Source organism: Dromaius novaehollandiae, chromosome 1 (genome assembly GCF_036370855.1).
Source record: "Dromaius novaehollandiae isolate bDroNov1 chromosome 1, bDroNov1.hap1, whole genome shotgun sequence".
NCBI classification, from domain to species: Eukaryota; Metazoa; Chordata; class Aves; order Casuariiformes; family Dromaiidae; genus Dromaius; species Dromaius novaehollandiae.
The window spans coordinates 63,481,081-63,505,396 of record NC_088098.1 but is presented as its reverse complement, the minus strand read 5'-3'; the positions used below and the strand labels follow the sequence as shown (position 1 = coordinate 63,505,396).

The 24,316-nt window shown below is 35.5% G+C and overlaps 1 protein-coding gene across 2 annotated transcripts in view; it reads right to left on the bottom strand.

Moving 5' to 3' along the window:
- Positions 1-24,316, bottom strand: part of IPO8 (importin 8) — a 51,861-nt gene that overhangs the window by 20,274 nt on the left and 7,271 nt on the right. The window contains exons 2-18 of one of the 2 annotated variants that reach the window (XM_026116912.2): positions 22,869-22,950; positions 20,545-20,701; positions 18,155-18,313; positions 17,038-17,194; positions 15,911-16,000; positions 15,016-15,110; positions 14,371-14,455; positions 11,634-11,768; positions 10,705-10,804; positions 9,002-9,078; positions 7,573-7,689; positions 5,186-5,275; positions 4,316-4,481; positions 3,557-3,717; positions 2,984-3,109; positions 965-1,031; positions 135-260 (exon numbers count right to left, since the gene is read on the bottom strand). In XM_026116912.2, the coding sequence (XP_025972697.1) occupies positions 135-260; positions 965-1,031; positions 2,984-3,109; positions 3,557-3,717; positions 4,316-4,481; positions 5,186-5,275; positions 7,573-7,689; positions 9,002-9,078; positions 10,705-10,804; positions 11,634-11,768; positions 14,371-14,455; positions 15,016-15,110; positions 15,911-16,000; positions 17,038-17,194; positions 18,155-18,313; positions 20,545-20,701; positions 22,869-22,950 (1,990 nt within the window). Of the gene's footprint in view, positions 1-134; positions 261-964; positions 1,032-2,983; positions 3,110-3,556; positions 3,718-4,315; positions 4,482-5,185; positions 5,276-7,572; positions 7,690-9,001; positions 9,079-10,704; positions 10,805-11,633; positions 11,769-14,370; positions 14,456-15,015; positions 15,111-15,910; positions 16,001-17,037; positions 17,195-18,154; positions 18,314-20,544; positions 20,702-22,868; positions 22,951-24,316 lie in introns of those variants that run through there. The other variant, XM_064514655.1, reaches the window with a different exon arrangement.

Genomic DNA, 24,316 nt, shown 5'->3' with positions numbered 1-24,316 from the left:
CAGATGGTCAGGGCATGACTCAAGTACATGATCATTTCAAACCAGGACACTAAATGGAAGTGATCCTTAGAAGGTGGGATTTGGAGATGAATTCCCTAATGGTTGAAACATCAACAGAGTAGAAGTGGTCATACCTGCAAAGTACTCAAAGCAATCCTGCTGGAAAACCTCATATAACACACCTAAAAGCTGCCACATTTGGGGTGAAATCATCTGGCATGTCAAGCTGTATGCCAAGGAGAGAATTTCTTCATAAAACTCTGGAGAGAAGAAACAATTTGAAGTAGGGTGCTGTAAAAGAAAAGTTTTGCTCGCAAATACCATGAAATCTCAAATGCAAGCCCTGGGTCATATAGCAACTAGAAGACAGCATTTAATAGCTAAATCAATACGTAGAAAATTAATACAAATTGGAAAAGATTCTTTTAGAAAGGCCTTATGTTGGCTATACTTGCAATGATATGCATTGTTTTTCATTATAAATGTACACTGGAAAACTATATTACCACCATACCACAGACATTGCTTTTAAACCATTTACTGCACAATGCTTTTACTATCTCAATCTTTGTTTTTTCTTAAAGACCTTACCACAAAGTGTGCAGTTCTTTAATACAGGAAACCAATAAAATAATAATGTTGTAGTGGACTATGTCCATAAAATCGTAATTTAATTGTAGACTTTGTCCTTTAACATAATTAGCCAAAACTATAATTAGAGCTGTACCTTCTGCTTTAGATCTGACCTCCAATGGACAATAACTGACCTGACTAGTGTGAAAGAAGAGAACAGGAGAAACAAATCATAACTGAAAATTAACTTCTTTTTTTTCTCTGAAGAAGTAGCATAAAAAAAAGAGATGAAGTTATGGACAGGAAGACAGTACTGTTCACGATAATTAATTTTAGAATTTTCTGTGTAAGAATGTGTAAGATTTTTCTAAAAATTAGTTCTAGAAGATACCTATAACATGTTTCTGCAAAACGAGGCCAATGATCTGCAAACAAATGCTCTCCAGCTGTTGAGTTATCTGAAATAAAAATATAAAGCAGTTTATTTAAAAATCTAGAAAGACAGTAATTTGATCAATATATTTCACTAACTCCATTTAAGTGAGAAGTTCTTCAAACCAAAATGCTTTTAGCACCCTTTAAATGCTGCTCTAGCAATCACAAAAACATTATGAAATAAGGTCTCGCTAATGTAAGTACTCAAGTATTCCATAAGCAGTATTACGTTAGAGCTTGTCACTTACAAGGTGTTCCACTATTTTAATATTTCTTAATTAACTCTCTGCTGCCTTTCCTGGGTACAAGGCAAAGGTAACATAAACACTATGCTCAAAGCATTTGAGACAAGGTCTCCATTCAAAATCTTTGAAGAAGAATGGGTTAAGAGGAAGAAAGGAAGAGAGGTTTTTGCCTCAGATACATGGAGAGCTTCCCAGAGCAGGCTCAGTAAGGGAAACACATGCAGAAATGGGGAGAATACAACTGTGTTGAGGCCAGGCAAAAGCTACTGTGAGGCAAACGGCTGGAGTGAGCAGTTTGAGGGGATAGTTTATTAGACCTTGCTGCTTCGGACAGGGAGACTGCATTTAAGAATGATACTAAATTAAAAGGAAAACTGTATGGCCACATTACAAGTCTAAGTAAAACTAGCAAATACAGGCCTTCCATTTTATTAGCCACGGCCATTCATTACACACACAATCTTGCAGGATGTCAGGCCTCCTAGACCTGTTCTAGGAAAGAATTAAGAATGTGACCCCAGATTCTTCCTCCTAACGTCAGGCAGCTGACTAAGACACTTGACTTAGAAGTGATGGTCCTCTAAGCTCCCTCCATAGATAAAGCTGAAAGGGAAAGGAACTTTTAAGGAGTTTTCAGCCTCATGTATTATTTGTGTATCACTTATGTCACTTCTAAAATGATATAAGATCCTAAGATGAAAAGCACTCTGCGTGGTATTTTAGTTTGTGCTCCACGCAATAGAAGAAAAAGCTGCTAAGTTTATCCTCAAAAGCTCCACCAGAGGTTTTCTCACCCTAAAACCTGAAGATCTACTTCAGACTATCATACCTAGTGCTCAGCCTAGCTACCAGATTTCATTGTGGTTTTCCAAAGATGCAAAGGGCTCTTAGAAAGGAATGAAAGATGTTTTGAAATCCAAAGGAAGACAAGGTTCATATGAGAAAATAATTAGTATTTTAATCAAACTATTTTTAAAATAATAAGCTTCATAAAAAGATTTATTTCAGAGTTGCAATGAAACTTTCTCATTGCAGTTCAAGGAAGCAAAACCACCTAGGACAAAGCACTTTTGTACTTTATGTCAACTGAGCTCAAAGTTATTGACTGACTGTGACTCTCTGGTCAGTCACTGAACTCCTTCCTACCTCAGTCAAACCCAGTGGTATGAGCTGAAAGAATCAGTCTCATTAGGAGCCAGGCAGCATTCCTAATCCAGTGCTTCCTTAAGCAGTGAGTTCAAAAAGGGTGTGGGCCTTCCCTAGTAACTTCTCTGAATCTGTGAAATGCAGATTTATATTGAATCACAACTGGGAAATCCACTGCTATCAATGCTATCCAAGAAATTGCTGGGTAAACAGCAAAATATGAGTTACCATTATCAAAACTTACCATAATGCAATAATGTTCCTCTCTAAAATTTAATTTAAAAGTCTGTAATAATTATCCAATGAAGTGTTTACCGGAATAATGGTTATGGATTTTACCCTCAAGACAGAAATTCCCCTCAAAGGTGAGGGCTAAACAGTTCAGAAATCACAAACACAAACTGAACTTTAAATTCAACTTTGTCAGAGATCGTTTGCTACTAATTCACCATCCTATCTACAGTAAATATATATTCATGTCAGTTCAAAGGATGAAACACATACATAGAAGTGGCTTGTTATCATGAATGAAAGGCACAGATGGAATAGCAGGAGAAAAGATGTATATAAAAAAAAAATCTCACCTCCTTGTGGTCTTCCACAACTGTCAGGATAGTGTCAATTGTGTGCAAGATGCCCATGGCCATAACTGTTTTGTCCTCTACTTCCTCATATTCCTCACTCTGAAGCACTTTACCAAATATTTCAGCCTATGAAAGAAAAGCAACCAACTTGATATTCAAGAGCCAACCTACTATTCTAATTTGTCATGCAAAACCAAGACAGCAAATGAAAAAGCAGTAATGCCTTATCTGTAACGGAACTGTCAGTGCTGAAAAATATGCTCCCTACTTTTGCAAGCAGCATATAGAAACAAAAGACCCCTCTTTTTTGAGAAGTCTGGCTCTGTTAAGTCATTTGTAATGTTAAATAATCAGAGCTTGGCTTATTAAAACCAGTGACAAAATTCAGTATCTCTGAAAAGCCTACAGGTTTTAAAGATGCTTTAGATTGGAAAAAAAATATTATGAACACTATATATGGAACCTTTAAAAGGATCAATTTAAGCAATGTGCATTTCAAACAAAGCTCATAAAATGTTTACCAAACCAGTCATGTGCCTGTGACTGATCTGTTACTTTACTATTGTCTCTTACCAGGTGTTGTGTCATGTCAACAGCGATGGTAGCTACCTCTTGACTGTACTCACAGATCATCTTCTGGATTACATTAGTAAGATCATCATTTTCCGTCTCTCTAACAATGTGTAAGAGCTCTTGCATAACTGGCCTTACATATGGCTTCACATATTCTTTGGCTAAAAAGACAATCCAAATGAGGGGAGATCAGCTATTCATAAACAGCAAATAATACAGTACCTCAAAATTACCAGTTGCCGGACTACTCTTGAATAAAATCATTTAAACAAAATTAATTCACAAAAAAAGCAATTAGCCAAGACACAGCCCACAGATAGTAAACTAACGAGGTAACTAAACAAACTGTACCTTCACTACATTCAATAGTGAAAAGCCACACAACAACGGTATCCACTCTTCTGGGGGAATATGTACCCTCATACATGGAGAGCATTCAGTCTTAAACACACATACTACTTCACTTCATTAAAAAGAAAAAAAAGACAGATATTATTTACTCTGTTAAATGAAGTATATTGATTCTATGCTCTTTTGTGCGGGAACTTGTCAGAAGAATTTGAAGTCAGAATTCTGGGATGTACACAGCTAACGTGAAGCTGTGAGGCAAGTGAAGCTGTCCAAACATGATGAAATGGTCAGAAAACCATGCCTTTAAAGGCTAGAAATGTTAAAATATATCTGCACCAAATTATAACAACTTCACTACCAAAAACAAAAAAGATCAGTATATACAATCAATGAAACACTTTAGCTTGCCTTGCTCCTGGTTGCTTATTAATGTCTGAAGAGCTATTGCAGCTTCTACTTTGACAGGCATTTCCTTATCTTCAATCAGGCTCTTCTTTGCCAACTCTACTGCATTCCTTAAGTTTAGCTCATTGTGGAATTTCAAAGCACTGAATGAATGAAGAACCCAACAGGACTGCATGGCAAAAAGACAAACAAGTTAGGGGCTACTGCAATTTCTAGCATTTTTAAACTAACTTAAAATTGATGCTAACCATCTCTGTCTGTTCACATATGTTGTTTTGTTTTCTTAATTATGGTGTACTCATGCAATAACTCGTAATATAGTTTCTGCATTCAAGTAATTCTTTGTTTTCTTTCCCCAAATTTCAATAAATTCAGTATGCACATAATTGACACTCACAGTTTTAGTCCTTCTGGGGAAAATCAGAAAGGAAATTTAAGAAAATTAACAGGTTGTTTCTGACTGATATGGACATTCAGAGATTTTGTCCAAGCTACACTTAAACTGGCAGTATCTACTCTGTAAAAACCCTACCTGTTTTTCACAGCCATCAACAGCTCAAGTTATTGGAATCAGCTAATGAAAAATCGTCCTAAAATGGCCTTTATAGGTCACCATACAACCACTGCTCAAATTGTCCAGTCTGGTCAAAGGAGTGAACAATAACGCAACACAGACTTTCTATCAATTCCTCTAACTGACAAATCATTTTTTAAATCTTTTTAATGCTGAAAAATTACTGTACAAGTTATCTGTTTGAAAGTATATTATGTATTTGGATTGCTTTATTTCTTTTATTAACATTCAGAAAGAAGTTAAACTGCAAAGGAAAGAATCATGGCAAATACTGAAATTGATGTACTTCGTGAACTTACTCTAGCTCTGAGGTACCCCAGGTTAGACATGAACAATGGAAATACATGATTCTGTAACATCAGCTCCATCTGATCCTTGAATACACTCTTCTGTTGGTGTAAATAAAAATTAATTTTGGAGACTGTTAATTTATATACTGCATTTTAGCCAGTAATCTATTCTAACCAACTTGTGAACCATTGGAAAATACAATAACTTGTAAACCTAATAAAGGTATTCTGTCTCAAGAAGAGATCTACATCTCAGACCCTGAGCTGAAAAAACATTGCGAGGATAGTAAGTTGAAAGCCAGACAAGTGAAGAACCTGTATATATAATGTTGAAATCTACATTACTGTTTATAATACTGTACCTGGAATTTTTATTTTTCCTAATGCAATTGATTCCAGCAGATTTTTACTCTTAAAAATGACTCAGGATCAAGCCTAGTATTCCCAGTCCTCTTACAAAGGAGTACATAAATAGCTGAAGATAAATATAAGCTTTAGTATGAAAGAGAGTTGAGGTTCAAATGCTCTGTTGTAACTATAAATAGTAAAAACAATTATTTTACACACCACAATAATAACTTGCATCTTTTTGCATACTAACTGGTCAGCTAAGATAATCCCTTTTTGACAGAAATCTCCTTGGCTGGGGAAGGATATTCAATGAAAACTACTCCTCATTATTCCAAACTTGGCAAATCTCAAGATATTCACAGGAAGCCAGGACCACCAGCATGGAGACTTGGGACTTTTCTAGCACTTACAGCTCCAGCATATTAGAAAGGATGTATGCTGGGCAGTGTGTTACCATCTACAGGAATGACTAAGATATGAAGAGGATGAAAAGGCACATACAATACAAAATATATCTTAAGTGATCACACTTGTACTTCACTAATCCACACACCAGTTTTTCCCACATGGATTTCCAAGCCTTCAAGGAGGCAGATGAAGAACTGGGGAGAAAAAAAACAATATAGATCTCTGCACACAGGTTAGAGATTTGCATGCATTAACTGGAGGCTCTGCAGAGATGCAGGTGGCTAAATCAGAGTCATAGTGTGTACAAGCTAGTTACAATCCCTATCTCAGTCAACTCACCACTCAGAAGACACTTACAAATCAAGTATTTTATGCAGAAACAGTTCACAGAATTTTTCAATCTGACAAATCCCAAATACAAGAAATTCAGAATAGAGAGAGGAAGTATTTGGGAATGACTACTCTTTCATAAAGTGTATTATAACCTCAGGTTTCAAGGCTGAAAATTTCAAATAGGAGCAGTATACTGGAATAAATCCCCCTTTCTCCCTCCAGACAGTGATAAATGGGTTTAGAAACCCCCACTCAACATGAAAGGCTCCTCACAACAGTGACAATGTCTTCCTCTGTACTGTTATAACCCAACAGGAGGGAGGGCATTTACATTCCAGTGCAATCTATAAACATTTTGCAAAAGGTTATTGAAGTTCCAGGATTTCATATCAGCAGACAGACAGGTACATTGGTAAAAAGCAAAAAGGTAAAATGCTGGTAACACATTCCTTTTATATGAAGGCTAGATGATACATCCTGTACAGAAAGAAAACTTACATAAAATAATTTTTTTGCATACTTTCTAAAGGAAGCCTCCAGCACAAGGCCTGCATTCTCATTCTAAAAGTGATGACTTTTCAGCAGTTACTTTTGACATGGAGAGAGGGCATACCTTGAACTCCACACTCTACAAAAGCATAAAGGAAACTAATAAATATTACCTTACAGAGCAAAAGCATGGATTAAATGTGCATTCAAACTCCAGAAAAATACTCAACGTTGAGAAGATACTGTGATAGAAAGAATGGAAGAAGGACAGAAGCACTGTGCTCCTTCCACTTATTTGCAAAACTCTCAACTGGCTGATGCAATGAGTCTTAAAGCCACATATTGTACAGTAAGAAGGCTGAAAACTAGACAAAACCTTCCTGCAATGTGTTAAGTAAACACTTTCCTGGAATCAGAAGCAGTCCACAACAGCATAAGCCGTTGGGGGGTTTTGCTAAAGGATCATAAGCAATATTATTGATGGAATGCATGTTTGTTTTCTTAATACCCTTCCATTTTACTAGTAAAGCAGGAGAGGACCCAGGGGACTGTTCCGTAGCAAAAAAGTGGAGTTTTGGAGAAACTTGGAAGAAAAATCTGGGTTTAAAATGGGAAGATAAAAAACAGCAAAGACTGTTAATAGTTTTAAAGAAACAAACTGTCAAATTCTTATTAAACAGTGCAATCTCTCTACAGACTTCATAAATACGATTAAGGGCTAGGCATGCTTTATAAGCTAACTTTTTTGGGGAGGGGACTGCAGTTGATAACAAGAATTACAAACATAAACCTATTTCACTTCCTTACCCACTTACCTTCAGTAAAATATCAGCTAGGGATCCTATAACATGCAAAGCTCCATCTTTTTTCCTTGGATCAATGTTTGGCTCTGTCAGAATCTGGTAGCAATATGCCATTATTTTTGGTAATACCTATATACAAGACAGAAAACACAAGATTTCCTTTTGTCAATGAGGTATCTAAACCAAATTATTTCAATAATATTGTTTTAGTTAAAAGATTCGTATGATTTTTTATAAGTAGCAATTTTAACTTGGCCCAAGTAGCTGTGAGGTACTATGTGTAGCACCTTTCCATAGTTAAAATTTAAAAGCTTCTTTTTTCAGCTTTTAACCTATACTTTTCAAAATTAAATTCATCTCCTTGAAATTTCACACTAGTAAGTAAGGTATTTTTGTTGTTTTGAGGCAAACCAAAAAAGGTAATGAAAAGACAAGATGCTCAAACAGCATAAGTACGTCACAGATATTTTTTTCCTCACTTCCTTTCTGGCCTGTCCTATACATATATAAATATATGCGCGTGTGTTTGTACATACACGCATGAACATACGCATATTCAAGAACAGCTTGGACTAGAAGCTGAAGTTCTCTTCATGACTGACTTTAATCTGTTGGTTTTGGCAATAACTTATATATTTGACTAGATCTGGAAAGGTTTCTTGGCAAAATCAATTATTTAATCTGGTTTCCACATATATTATGTGCTTTGTTTATTTTGTGAAATTTTGTAACATTTGTGCATCTCTGTGGAAATTATGACAAGGAGGTCAGAAGGCAAGGACTGTTTCAACAACGGAGAAGTAGAAAGGTCATAGGCTATTCCACCTGACATAAAGACTATGCTTTTCTCTGAAAATTCATCTAAAAACAGAGCTCTGTGCTTACTGTATATCAAAATGGCATCCAGAAAAAAATCAGCAGCTTTAGCAAACTGACACGTTTCTCAGGGCTAGGCTGACTTCCCTTTGCACATATCACTGTAAGTATAAAAAGATCTACAGAAAAGTTATGTCCTCATTTAAAGAGCAGCTGCATGAAATTGGTTTCATTCTTGCTAATTTAATTGCTGTCAGCAAGATTTTAAATAGCATCAGTGAAAACTAACAAGGATCAGGTTCACTTTTCCCCCACTCCAGTTTGGGAAGCTCTGAACGGCCGTGACAGGCTGTTTGTAAACTTGGGAAAGTATCACTACATCTGTTCCAGCTCAGTTTGTATCTGGCAGGTTAACTGTTCAGCTGCAAGAGGAATCCTTTTATTTGTTTGTTTGCTTGTTTACATTTGAATTCTGCCAAAATTGATAGCACTCAGCCAGCAAAGCATCTGACTATCTACTAGCAAGTAGGTTTTTCAAGAATACCTTCCTGTAGCATCTTCAAATTTAACGAAAGATAATATTTTCAAGGAAACTTCAAACCAGTAGGAAGGAATAGTTCCATACCTCTTTTCTCTTCTTTGCTGCAGTATAAAGGAGATTCTGTGCTGCTGTTGTAGTGGATGCATAATCCTCAAATACATCTAACAAATTAATAATAAAAAAAAAAAGAAATGTCTCCTTCACTGAATATAACATAACAGTAAAATTCTGATAAACCACTTTGAGTTTCTAGGACATCACAAAATCAGGGTGACTGCATAACTTCAAAACCCTTCATGGATATTTTCACTTCATTGTTAAAGAGCTTGGACCCAAGTTTAGGTCACCTTCTTGCCTTCCTAACCTACTGACCACTCATCATTCTCTTTATTAGGAATGCATTATTATTCATGAGCTATTTTGAGAGTATGTATTTAAGGGATGAAAAATTCTGTCTTTTTTAATTAAAACCATTATAGGAAGAACAGCACTGCATTCCAGTGCCATCTGTATATCATATGTACACAATTTTGGCTTGATTTTATTAAAATATCTTGGGAAACTCTCTGTATGTAAAAAATACTTGGATCTGGGGGAATCTTAAATCTGCTGCAAGTTGAAGCTTTTTAGCTTCTTTCATTACAAGTAAACCTCCTTTAATCATATTGAAAATATAATTTATACCTTGAAAAACAACAATCTGTGCTGCCAAACATGTTCTAGACCAAACATCTCTACACAAATTGAATAAAAAATCTAGAAAGAATCTCAAAAAATGATTGAAATAACACAATAACTTCTCCTGAGATACTGAAGATAAAAAAAGATTAAAAAATACTACTATACTACTGAAATTCTTGTTCTAGACCAAAATACTAAACTTTAATTAAATGTACTTTCATGTTTGTTCATTTTTTACCTTCCACAATAATTCAAATGTGTATTTAATTGTCTCAGCTATACATAAAAAAGGATTCATTGTTTGCATAAAGAACTGAATCCAGATACTGAAAACCAGCTACATATTTGCACCTCAGTGATCGACACTATCTTGTGATTCATTATTTTTCTATAATAGCTGTCCAAGTTTTTAAATTATTCTATGAACACTTAAATTCTGTTTTTACATACGCTAGTCAAAAATCAGCTAACTAAAAATTCCCAAATACTACATGCCTCTGTGCGGCTTGGCTTACTGCAATTTTCCAGTTCAGTTTGCTATATTTTAAAGTACTCTTCTCTTTTCAATGGCACGAATCTCACAGTACATAATATGGTCCAATGTGATATTCCCAAGTTTTTGCGCTGCCTTTTAAAGAATAGGTTTTTCTAATTATTTCACAATTTAGTAAAAACAACTGGCAAAATATACTGAAAACACAAACAATTTTCAATAGGGAAAGAGCAAGTCAGGCCTCTTCTGGTCAAAGTGAGAGCTGCAAGAGCTTGTGGACAGCTGTCACATCCCTGACAAGTTAACAACTCCACATTCTGAAACTGACATTGCCAAGTTAGTCAGCCAGTCTCTTGGGCTGCACTGAACACATCTGAAGTGAAAAAGCCACTTTCAGAGGATCATGTAGCGTAAGAGCACTAGCCAAATGGCCAAAACTCGCTCAGTCTGCCTTCTTTTAACTACAGACGGGTGAGATTTAGCAAACAAATTTTCTCTTCCTATTGTTCATGAACACTGGTGAAGATAGAGAAATTACAGTGGCAAATGCAGGCATCCCATGACTGCGACTATAGTTGAATGAAAGCAGAAAATAAGTGCTAAGTACATTTACCAAATTTCATGCGGATATATTCGTATGGATCCTCTTGCCAGAGTTCTTCATCCTCATCTTTGTAGCACATTAGGGAGAATATCACATCTTCTGTTATACTCTAATATTAGAGAAGTTAAATACATGTAAGTACAAGAAAATCAAATTCCAGGACAGCTTCCCTCCATTATGAACTAATTTACCAGACCTACTATTCTACAAAGAGTAAAATTCTTTCAACCAGTGCTCTTTTATTTTGGCTAACAGAGATAATCTTGTAATACACATGCCTTCCTTTTGCAGCAGACCTAGACAGCAGTAACAATATAATCTGACTTTACTATGATCCAGTGCCACACATAAAATATGCTTCAGGACCTAGTTTACAAACAGCAGAACACAGCGTTCTGCAGAAGGATCTCATAATGCAATGCTTACTATAAGAACAAGTTTCAAAGTTTTTCCTCTTAATATTCATAGGACAAGGGAGTTTATGACATGAAAAAAAATAGAAGTATGAAAATCATTTTTCACTTGTTCTTACACATACTAATTATAAAATAAGTCCTTAAAGCAGAGGTTGAGTTCCTCACACTTCATGTTTTCTTTGGTCACTATCTTGCACTACAATCAATTATGAATTTCCAAATTCATATGGTCATTTCTAAACACTAACAACTAATAAAACCAGAACATTATGATTTTGTTGCAGACCACCAAAAAAAAAAGAACTGGTGGAATAGAATTTTTATGTCAGTTAACAATATTTGCAACAAATGGTAGTAGAAACTAACCACATTAGCGTAGAAATGCTGTTTTTCCCCAGGTTGATTGCTTTATGAGAGATTCATGAAACCTTCTTTAAAATAGCAAAATCCCCCCCCCCTTTTTTTTTTTCTTATATCATCCTGATGACATTCGGTGTTTATGACTGGGTTTTATGCACTGACCTGTATGTGTGGCTTCATCTGCTTCCATGTTACAGAATGAATGACCCCTTGGTTCAGATAATTTAATGTTTGTTGAAGGACACGTGGAGCAACATAGTCTTTTTGTCTGTATTGGTCTAAGATTTTTAAGAGAACCTAAAGAAATAACAAATTGATATTTTTAAAGGAAAACAAATTATGTCTTATGCGTATGTGTGCAGTGGACCACCTCAGTGATTATACATGGATAGATAAATCAGTTTTACAGCAAAAGTTCCAGTGTTAACAATCACTGCAATACCTTTGATCCAAAGGTTAGAAATCATTTTAGACTTTAAGAATCTGGTACTGCAAGCATTTGTTTATGTTTACCTTTGCTACTCTAAATAATCCCACGATGTGATCACTTGCTATTGTATACCAGATACACCTAAACATTCACAGATTCGCAGTTTACATATGCCTTAGCAAAATTTGGAATAGGTAAGGAAAAGATATATGGGAAGAAGATTTTCAAATTTGAGTGCCTATAGGTTGGCTTCTAAATCTACTAATGGTGTCTTTATTCATTTGTAAAGGATAGGCCTCTAAAGAAAATAAATGATTGTGGAAGAACAATGATAAAATAGAAATACCAAGCTGAAAAGGGAAAGTAGGCTAGCACCTAAATCTGTTAATCAGAAGAGATGCCAAAACCTTAAAGTCAGCTACCTGTTGTAACAATCAGATACATCATCTAGCATGTTACACAATGCTTCTTTATGATAAAGGCTTGCTACACTAAAAAAAATACTATAGTACAAAGTCACTAATCTGCACTAATGGTGAATGAACTGTATGTGTTAATAAATGTAGAGAATTGGCAAGTACATGAATAACAATAAAAATAAAGGACAATGCATATCAAAATATTCCTAAGTCATCTATTTTCAGAACGACAATTCTGCTTCATAATTCTTCACAGCACTCTAATAAATTTTATTCTGAACATAACACCTTCCTTGGCATATTGCATCTTATCTTAGTCTTTTATACCATACACTCCTTAGACAAGGATTGTCTGTATCTAATATAGCCTCCAGTACAATGTCAAGACTTAACAAGTGATAAATAAGTAATGAAGGCTTAGTAATGCAATAATGCACGATAGCACTGTAACTCTGCAGAGAAATGTAATGAATCAGCATTTAAGAGGCAGAAATGGAAGAAATGTGCAGATCATCCAGTCCATTTGTCTTGAAAGTTTAGCTGCTCCCTTTGCTACATATCCTAGTCTTTTAGCAGAGGTAAATTTAAAGTATTTCAAATTACCATTGCCCATGGGAATCTGTTTCACCACTCAGGAGTTAACTGTTGCAAAGAGTTTAGAATAAATAATATTTGGTTTCCCCTTTCTGCTTATTTCATACTTCTAGTCTTAGCACAATCGTTTCTCTGCTTCTTTAGTTCTTATCATTTACGTATATCCACAGAACGAACACACTGATGGATAAACTGCTTTTTTTGTCAAAATGGATGGAGAAAAGTAATTTTGCGTTTTCACAACATTTTGGTATTTTGAAATCTAGTTCAATTCTGACTTCAAGTGACAACAACAATTTGGCATCCTTCATAAAATACACAGGAAATTTAAACCGGTGAGAATCCTGCAGATGCCATGTCAGGGACATTTCATCTGGCAGTGTGCTGAGGAGCCACATACCCTGGAAATATAAATTACCCAAAGAGCTGTCACTTGAAAACCAGCATTCCCAGGTGTTTGTCAGGGTTTTCAGGCCAAAGAAAATCAAGAGCCCAGAATCATGAGCAGGAGAGACTACTGCATTCTTCCGGCTTCTTAGGAGCCTGTTATGTAATTATGTGATATGTAACCCAAAAGCCTGGATGCCCAAGAGCATCTGTTGAGCCAAGAGCCTGGGAACTACCGCTCCCAGTCATCCAGTATATAGCAGGCTGAATGAGAACCAGGAGGAGCTGTGCCAGAAACATCTGAGCTTGGGAGCCAACACTCTCAGGGTTTCCAGGCACCCAATTCCTATAGCCATTCCACCAAATCAGGGAGATGCTGGAAGTCTGGAAGCCCAGGTTCCAAGGGGCCGGCAGCTGAGCTGGCAGAAAAACACAAAAAATTCTGAAAGGAACTGCCTCTCTTCTATGCAACTTTATCAAAACTGAACTGTCTCCACATTACAATGTTTATCACAAACAAGCAGCATTCCCCAACAGAAATACATCGTCTTCCAAACTGTGAATTTATGCTATATTTTCAGAAAACTTGCCTTCCAGGCATGTAATAACTTCTATTGTTGTTCTCAATACACCTTCTAATCTGCTTATATCTTCCAGAAATAAAATAGTCAGGCCAGAATCTACTGTTCCTAGGCTGCTTGCAGCAAAAGTACTTACTAAAGACCGGCCTGAAAATACATCCTCCTGTGATGTGATGCCTCTGCATCATTGTTTTCTCTGTCAGCTATATCTAGGATACACGATACTAACACCTGTTTTTTCAGCACTCACCTTTTCTGAGAATTTACTGTGCAGCTTTTTTGAATTACTGAAAAATTGTGTTACTATACCTCAGTTGAGGATAGCACTAAAAAGAGTTCTAAAGAACTTCCCAATGACCACAGAGAAAATTTGCCTGACTCTGTTCAGTTTTGTTTCCTGATTGCACTTCTATATGAGTGCCCTCTTGAAAAATAAAAGTTTGTTCAGCAAAAATGATCTAATTCAGAAACAAACTAATTGTTCTTACCTGTTGTATTCCTACAGCATATGTTTTTAAGAAAAACTCAGAGAATTCAAAGTACTCTTTAGTTACATTTCCGGGACTTCCATACCTTTAAAAAGAAGACAACACAGATATTTACACTGTGAGAAGTCTTGTGTGTCAGGAAAACACAGTACTTTCCAATACACAAAGGACTCTGAGCAGCCTTCCAGCCCCAAGGAATCCTCTTCCACAAATATCCTTCTAGGCCATTATCTCCTACACTATGCTCAACATCCCTTTTCTTTTTTTATATCCTCTTAAAATACAATACGATAGCCAGGTAAATGTAGCTGCTTTTTTGTTACAAGATATGTAACTTCCATGCTTTTGGATTACTTTTCAAATCTTTCCATGCCTTTATACTTGATAATATAAGCATTTGTAGCTGGCTGTAGGGGAAAAAAAAAAAAAACTTTTCTTACAGGGCTAGTTTCCTGCCAGCTTAGAGAGCCAAATCATTTCAGTAAGATCTCATACCAGTGGCTGCGCCAGTGTAAGGCAGAGCAAAGCAGCAGGACCACCTCTTGACAATGAGCTCTTAAATCAACTTAACTGTAACTGCACCCCAAGTAACATTAAAGATTTGTAACCCCAAGATAATTTTTAATCCGTTCATTAGTTCATTACCGTTCAAAAAGACGAGCTACAATATGCAGTGCCCACTTCTTGCATTTCCACCACACCAGCTCTGGTCTATCATCTTCATCAATTTGCAAAGTCTCCTATAAATAAATATATTTATTTTAAATTAATTGTGTGCACTCTTGAGAAAAATTATGTTTTAAACATTCCTTACCTCTGAATAAACCAATACAAATTCATAGCACTGAGTAAAGCTTTGGTCCTATTAACAGTTACACAACATTCAGGAATGTTTAATATCTTAATTGGACAATAGAACTGTGTATGTGCAATACCCATACAATGCCTGTACTTTTAATTTTCAAAATGATGGATCTTCAAAAAACTGAAACTCTCATATATACTTAAATAACATACAATAGACAGCATTTTTGCTTAAAAATCAAGCATAATACTATTCCCCCAAAGCTACATACCCTAATCATATATTAACACGAAAGCTATTAAAACAATGTTAAGGTTGTGAAATATATTTCTAAAATTTAGGAAATATCAGTTAATGTTGCACACACCCAAGAACTGAATTATTATTTCTATTTTGTTTTTCAAGAAAAGTAGAGAATGAATGAAGAAAAAGTCAGGCAAAGACAAATGATGGGTTTGTGATGAGCTTTTGCTTCTTGTTTAAGAGAAACTGGTTAAAATGCTTGGAAACTTCCAAAATATCCAAGATTGGAATTTATATATTATCCGTGCCTAAGATATTGAAACTATGACAGCCTACATGGTCTTCCTGCATTTGCATCAGAAAGAGTGCTTAAAAATAAGAATCTTAAATAGATGACATCTTAAAAAAAGAACACTTAGAAAATCTTCACCCTGATTGTTCCTCAAACACCAGCACTCAAGTATTAAAAGTCTTTAGCAAACTAAATCTTACAGGAGGCACATTTCTATCAATGATAGTACGGAAAATCTCCATCCACTGAGTCATAGTCTGGTTATTCACCAACTGGAGTGGCAATGCATACTGAAATAAGAAAAGAAAACACAGTCATGAAATACTAATTTTCTCTGAAGAAGGTAGATATTTCTATAGTAATTACATCCCCAGGAACACCAGGTTTTAAGTAAATTTAAAACTAATTATGTTTTCAATAACTGATTTCAATACTACTCTGACCATATCCTTCTTAGTACAACTGACAGAAGAATTTCTGAGCAGACACTATTTCTGAGAGTCCCTTGGCCTTGAGAACTTATCGATTCTTTTTGTTTCTTCCCCTTCTTCATAATAGCCCAGCTCACGTTTCGGGACCACAGAGATATCACAGGGTTTTGGGAAACCAATAACATTTTAGTAAATGTACTCTATTTGGCATTACCATCTAATAAATTTTATTTCTCTACAAAATCCAAAGCAACACAACAATATTCAGCCAAGCATTTGGAATATAAAATATGATCTTTGGTTCCCTTTAATCCTTCTCCCATATAAAAACAAATTATTTTAGCGTTTTAATCCCCAGTAGGATCTTTCAGGCTGCTCCTTACAAATATGATCTTTTTCTACATCTCATTCACTAAGAGTACTTCCTTCACCAAACCCATCTCTGTAGAAGGTTATGTGCCTCAACAAATAACTTCTACCAAATTTGTAGATCATGAGAAATGCCATCTACTGAAGAGCAGCCCTAGTTGACAATTATACTACACTATGCACTACTGCCACTTTCAGAGGCTAAACAGCACAAACTAGATACTTGTATATTTTCTATCAGATTTTAAGTGACCGCTAGCTTTGAAAAAATAGAAACATTCCTCCAGCAAGCTTATAGGCAGGATGTGCATAAGTACCTAGGTTCTTTAAAAGTTTAATCTGGAGGACCATGTGACCAGTTTTTAAACAGAAAAATCTATAGAGGTCATATTTTTATAGAAGATATTTATTGCAAATTTTTCCCATCAGAACTGATATTCTTATTCAACCACATCCATGTGTGCACTGAAGGGGACTGCTGTCCCCAGCAAAGTAAAATTTTGGTTTTCCTGTAGACAGATGCCAACCTGAACAAGAGCATAGAAGATTTTTAAGATTTGCTTCTGAAGCAGTACAGAGTAATGGGAGTTATCAGGCAGAAGCTGTATCATCTGCTGCTGAATCCGAGGCAAAAATATTTGCATTGCTGCAATGAGAGGATCTCGTTCCTCTGCTTTCTTGTATCTGAAAGGAAACAAAAATATTGGTCAAGGTCTACACAGTGGAAGTTCTAAAGCCTATTCCCCACCAGCAATTTAATTACTGTACCCTAAAAAAATTAATATCCAGCACTCACTCAATCACTCTCCCCTCCTCCAGCTCCCATCTCACAGTTCAAACAATTTGTGTAAATTCTCTAGCCTATAAATAGAGAAATTAAAAACAACAAAAGTTACCTCAGATAAATGCACCTAGTGGAAGAAAGGATTAATGTTCTTTGCTATTGGATTGTAAGCTCACAGGAGCAGGGACTTGGATTTCTCCGATACGAATATCGGTGCCACATCCATATTGGATGATGAACAAATAGGAGTGAACACCCTTTGAAAGGGAAAGACAGCTCCTTTGTTTCATCAAGATTCTCCCTTTCTCCATTTATACTTCTTCTGTATAGTTTATACATGTTTTTAACACCAGGTAATTTAAAAAATGAGTGAGAGGGCTCATTAAGCTTCTGCTAATGTATGCTTAGCAGATCTAGACTATGAGGAAAATGGTATAGATAACAATGTAATAGGACTACGTGACAAAAACAGTACTACATTCATGACATAAAAGTAAAAAGCAATTTGCATTCATATATCCAGCATTTGGGGAACCTTCAAACAAAAGAAGTTATAAACATTTAAGAAATCTTTCACAGATGGGTTAAATAGGATCAAAAGTTCAAAGCTTCAAGAAAAAAAGTCAGCAAATATGTATAGATTATTGTTGGATTCACTGATGATATAAAGATGATGAATTGTTTTCAGCTGATTACTGAGAATGAAATTCTGAAGAGTTCTTCAGAACTCTTTAGAACCAGCAGTTCTACAAGGAATTCAGATGGAGAATGGGAATTAATAATTGTCACATGCTTCCTTTCCTGCAAATAAATGAAAACTAAAATGCTGACTCCTGGCATACTGATGGACATCAACTTACTCATAAGTCTTCACCAGTTGATACAGGCATAGGAGGCTCCCAAGCCAACTCGCACTGTTCTGAGACTGCAAGTAGTAGCCTATCTTGTCTACCACGGCGGTCCAATGGCCAGGAAAGTCATGTTTAATGATAGCACGGAGGCACATTGTCAGCTGGGCCCTAGGGCAGGAGGTGAAAAAAAAACCCAACACATTGTAAAGTAAATAAGTTTATAGTTATATTGTTTAATATTAAAGGACTGATACCAAATCTTGGTTTAATGGATACAATACACATATTATATCATATATATCATACATATTTTGACAGCACTGAAAGTGTTCTGGGAGATGGCAGAGGAAAAGCAAGGAAAAAAAATCCCACAGGATTTAACTTTAAGTAAGAAACTAATTTCAGGACATTTTAGCTACTTTTTCTCTCTTCCTCCTTACTCTCCACACTTACCAGGCAGTATCTAAAAAAATAACTTGCTTATAAAACCAGCTCACTTTGTCCTTTGAAAATGAATGTTCATATTTTTACATGCTTATGAGTTTGAAAGCAACCACAAAAACATGAATTTGTACATTTTTATTAAGCAATACTAGTTTGTGTTATGATCCAAGTCAGGGTTTCCTCATAAAATTCTGTTTTTTCTGAGATCTTCTAGAACAGCAGTTCCCAACCTCTGAGGCACACGAAGAGCAAATGAGGTAAAACATCATACCATTCCTCTCCTTCCATATACCTTAGAAGTCACCCACCATGGTGTGGGAAGCAGGATTTTTAATTGACTGAAGTGAGGTGTGACTAAAAGTGTTGAGAGGCACTACACTAGAAGCTATAAATGCTCTTGGCTTCGCCAAGGGGTTAAAAAAAAAAAGTGTGCAAAAATATAATTTCTTATATATTTAGTTTTCCTTGCGTATCCTCTTGCAGTCCATCACATAAAGAACCACTGTCACAAATTAGTTCAATAAGAGACTCTCCACCTACTGATCCTTTTAGCTTTGTACAAACTTACCTTCCCCCTAAAGCCTTTGGAGTTTGTGCTTCTTGCTGATTTAGTTTCTTCTCCCTCCCTATTCTCACAAGCAGACAGTGAAAATATCAATAGCAAAGCATCATACCAGTTATAATAAAGTTTCTTTGACGTTTTTACCCATGTGGCAAATCTACAGACTCTTACACAGTATTTAAAAAAACATATTTCATTTAAGGCGATTGTCACAGAGTTTTCAATAATCCTTTCAGATGTAGATTGTTGTTGTAACGTCAGGACATTTTGAGTATCGGGTTGTGAAAAGATGCCTGAACTAATTTGCCAAAAACTCCTCAAACCTCTATTATTGTGTGTTCTTTTGGATGAACCTAATATTGGTAATAATGATATGATGGTATAGGAAACTACATGCCTTTATTACATTAAGGCAGAAATGACACAAGCTTCCTTATATTGTAGCACAACCTTGGCAAGGAGCGACCATGTGTTTTAGTGGGGATTCTAATCATCTAAGTTAGAGAGTGTAAGAAAAGCTGAATTGGAAAAGATGTTTTAGTTCATTTTCTTGTCCCAGTGCAGGACCATTTATATCCCAAGCATTCCTGACAGGTGTCTGTATAATCTATTCATAAAGACCTCCAGTGATTGAGACTCTGTAGCAACCTAATGTATTAACAATGCTTCATTATTTTTTTATTTAGAGGGTTTTCCCTAATTCTAATTTCAGTCTATCACTAATTTTCCTGATAAGACTGTTGACAAAAAAAAAAAGGCATCTTTGGGCACCTGGCAGGTGGAGAGGAAGAGAGAAGATTTTTCTTCCAGTTTTCAAGGATGAACATCCATATGCTAGAGCCTAATCCCATCCTATCAGCCTCATTTTACTTAGAGCAGTGAACAATCATAAATCGTAGTAAGTCTGTGAATCTTAACTATTCTTCCAGTAAAAGCAGAACAGCATTTCTTCATTTTTCTAACATCTTAAAGACAAGAATGCTAAACACATTTAAAAGAATGGGATTACATACAAAAATTGCAAAAGCAATTGAGAAAAGGGCTACTAGAAAAAACAGATCTTGTGCGTTATTTTTCTGAATGGGTAATTCTGCATTACAGATAGCACTCTATTTGCTGTCAATCAGCCAAATAGACAGGGTATAACTAGAGCAAGTTTTAGAAGCTGCTTTAAACTGCACCATAAAAGAATAAAGCACATCCGTACTCTTAGCCAGGTTAATACATTTCTGAAAAATAAGTGCACATAAATATGATAAAATGGATTACTATTATTACATTTCCAAAACAAGCACACACTTTATTTCTCAAGAAATTAAGATTCTCACATTAACTACATCTAGACCAGTAGGTCTGAAAACCTGACCTTTAGAAATATTTCTGCATAACATACCTCACTAAGTCAGGAGAACGAATTATTCCTTCTACAATGTTATCACGAATCTGTTGACGATCATTTTCATGAATGTTGAATGGAAACACTGCTTCTCCAGGAGGTGGTTCACGGTCTGGCCAGTACTGTGTCACCATGTTCTTTAGGTAAATGGCAGCTAAGTATAAGCATTATGGAAATAATAATTTAAATTTAATTCTACAAAATCTCCACATTACTCCGTGCTTAACACGTAATACAACTGAAAGTAGAAAAATGAGTAGAAAAGATGACTGGAAACCACTACAGGTTAATAATTATAAGCACTAAGCACAGCTGAGTCAGAAAACTATTTTTTCATCATTACAGACATCAGGCTTAAGTGCCTCATATTAAACAGAATAGGGCAGTACTTCTGTCAACTTCTATTGGGGCATATTCTTCAGTGCAAGTCTTGCATATGGACATAATATTTTATCATTCTAGACAAGCAAACAAAAATCTACTTATCTGCATTTTTACTTACCCTCACAATAACTACTCAGGCTCAGTAAGTGAAGTTTTGGAAGGCTCATTTAAACAAATCATAGCACACACAGATAGGAGATTTTGCTTGGGGAAATGCCCAGTATGAAACTGGCACACAGCCTACCTGCTATTCAGACAGAAATGTTTGTTGTAAATTCCCTAAGCTTTATCTCAATATTAGGATTTCCCATAATCCTTTAGAATTGTACCTGACTATCTCACGTGCAACACCGTAAAAAATAAAGTTAATCTTCAACTGAAAGTAAGCAGCATTTATGCCTCAAAATACTAAAATGCCTGTAGATGTTTTTTAGCAAACACAGGAAACATGGTGTAAGATATTAAAGGAATGTTTATAAAAAGCTGTTATCCCTTTACTCTTTTGGTTGATTACTGACTAGGGACTTAAAGTATAAATAAGATATCCTTGGGTACAATCATTTTCCTTGGGTACAATCATTTTTCTTGGTTATGACAAATTACAGAGTATGAAAACATGTAGTTTGTTTGTAAAATATTTTATAGGAGAAAGAGGAAAAACAGTTCTTTTTCTATGACATACTAGAATACTCAGACAAAAGCCAAGTCCAGAAAGACCAGCCCAGGATTTTAATTTACTTTGTCCATAGGTCCTGATGGTGTACAAAGTCTTGGCTTTTCACAAAATCCCAGTGAAATTTATTGAATTACAAAATTAGTTTAAATGTGCTTTTCTATGTTACAGCCCCACTCTGTAAAAACACCGAATTATGTTCTATATACTTGCTTGTTTTTTGATGAATGATACTAAAATGAGATTTTTCATTATTATTTCATAATTTCATTTTTATTATTTTATGAAAATGGCCTTATGGATTCTGGATTAAGCATCAAACTTTACCCTAGAATGGTTTAACAGTGTCATTCAAAGTTGGATTCTCTTTGATAATATACACGCCAGCATGACAAAGAGCATATGTCAGCATGCCTCAACACACTCAGGGGATTAATAGGATCTGTGCAGAAAAAACAGTGCTTCTATGGGAAATGCTGTTCCATAGGATAGAAACAGAACTGTGAATGAAGCAATATTCATCTTCTTCAAAAAGCTGAATATTTTCTATATCTGTAAAAAATATTGCATAAGAGTAGTTAAAATAGGTAATGAGAATTTAGAATCTGATCCTACACTAATGTATGCCCTAAAGTTAACTACATCTCCACACCTGATATCACACATACTGTTAGGTAGTCTTTCTAGAGGTGCTCACACTATAAGTTTATGACTTACTTTTGATGTGGCCTTCCTTCATATCTACTTTTGTGGACACCATAGATACTAACTACGCATGCTTGGGCGCCCTTGACCTATAAACCATGTTTTCATTTTTTAAAAACTTTCACTTTTCTAGTAAAAAGGATTCAAACAGAGAAACACTCATTCAAATGAGATCCACTTTTTTTTTTCCTAAAATCACCTTCTCATCTTGGCTTTGTCACTGTTCCTGAGAAGAAAGGAGAATACCTAAGGTTCCCTGGATACCAGTACCAGATACAAGTTTTGACCAGAAATCATTCTCTTTTAATATCAGTATTACAGTAATCCAGTAGGGATCACTACAAACACAGGGAAGCCTAAGCAAAACTCTATCCCATGGTTTTATCTGACCTTTATATAGGAAAGAAATGATGTAGAAAAGTTGCCCTGCCGAGTCTTTAAATTTCTATGGTCAGAACAAATATGTAGTTGCTTACATCACAACAGCTCAATACTCTGTTGTAATAACAAACAGACTGACTTTATATTAAAATAAAATGAAACAAGAATTTTAGCTCACCTGCTTGACGTACTGGAAATTCAACTTGATCCGACACTATGATTTGCAGTAGACTTGGAGCAAAATTGATGATCTTATAGGACTGAAATACATACAAAACAGTTAGCAAGTCACTGTATTTAAAGACGACTGTATTACTAAAAGTTGAATAAGGGATACAAACTAAGAATTTTGTACCGTGTTCTTTGACTTTTCTCATGAAGTATGAAAGGTTTTGGTGCTTGGATTTCCCAAATGAGCAGCATTCCAAATAATTACTTGTAGAAACGGAGCATATAATGGCACATAGGTGGAAGAAGTAATGTGACAAAGCTCTCCATTAGAGATCAACAATAGTGAATATTTAAATAATTCTGACTATGCATAGTGAGAAGCACTACATATCTGTCCTTGAATTATTTAGCATAGCCTAAATAAATCAAATGGATGTTGACTCACTTCTTCAATATATGCCATTTCTTTGTGAAATGGATTGTGGTTTAATAGAAACACCAAATTTTGGAAAGATTAAAAAAAAATTTTAAATTATTTTCAAGTATAAATAGCATCTACATGAGCCATGTGTTATCCAGCTATTTTTAACTAACTGGATGTACAGTGCATGATAACAGAAAAAATAAAATTTGGGGAAATATAGTGGAATAACCATTTTTAATTAAAACTAAGTGTAGACAGATAACTTTTCAAAACCCACAACTTTCCTGCAGACTTTTCAAACACCACATCAGCTGCACAGCTAAAGAATTTCAAAGAGAAAACAATGCTCACCGAACTTCTGAGCAAAACACGCCAGATTTAAAAGATGTGAAAATCTGATAGCATTATACTGCTGTCACTCAACAGGGGTCCTCCAATGTGAGGAATCGTTGACTCAGCATGCTGCAGTTACTGCTAAGCCTTAGCAACATCAGTAGTCACTAGTAGGTCAGATCTTTCATCATTTAGATCCATGAGCTTGATATTCAAAGACAGATATTTCTTGGGGGCTAGATGACAGAAGCTTTCTTTATTTCACCTTTTACAGTATTTCTTTCAGCCAGATTATATCTGGCAGCTCTTTGGTTATTTCTGGAGCTGCACTTTATAGCATACTATATCCTCTCTTACTGTCTGCATCATCCAAAAGCTGTGAAATAAGAAGTATGCTCTTCTCTTCATGTACCCAACTCCTTGATCTAATATTTCCATAATCAGGTAAAATCACATACATTCATGGCATCATGAAAGCTAACAGCTGCACCACAACTCTATCATTCAATATTTTTGCCAAATCACTTAACTTTCTGGCCCTCATTTTACTCATTGTAATGAAAGTGTAATTCTAACCTACTTTGTGCTCATTTGACGTTTACAGAGCAATCTGAGACCGCAGATAAAAGCAGTAATGGCAGATCAAAAGCACACTCTCCTGAAATTCCCTTCTCTGTATACTTTAGTTACTTATAAAC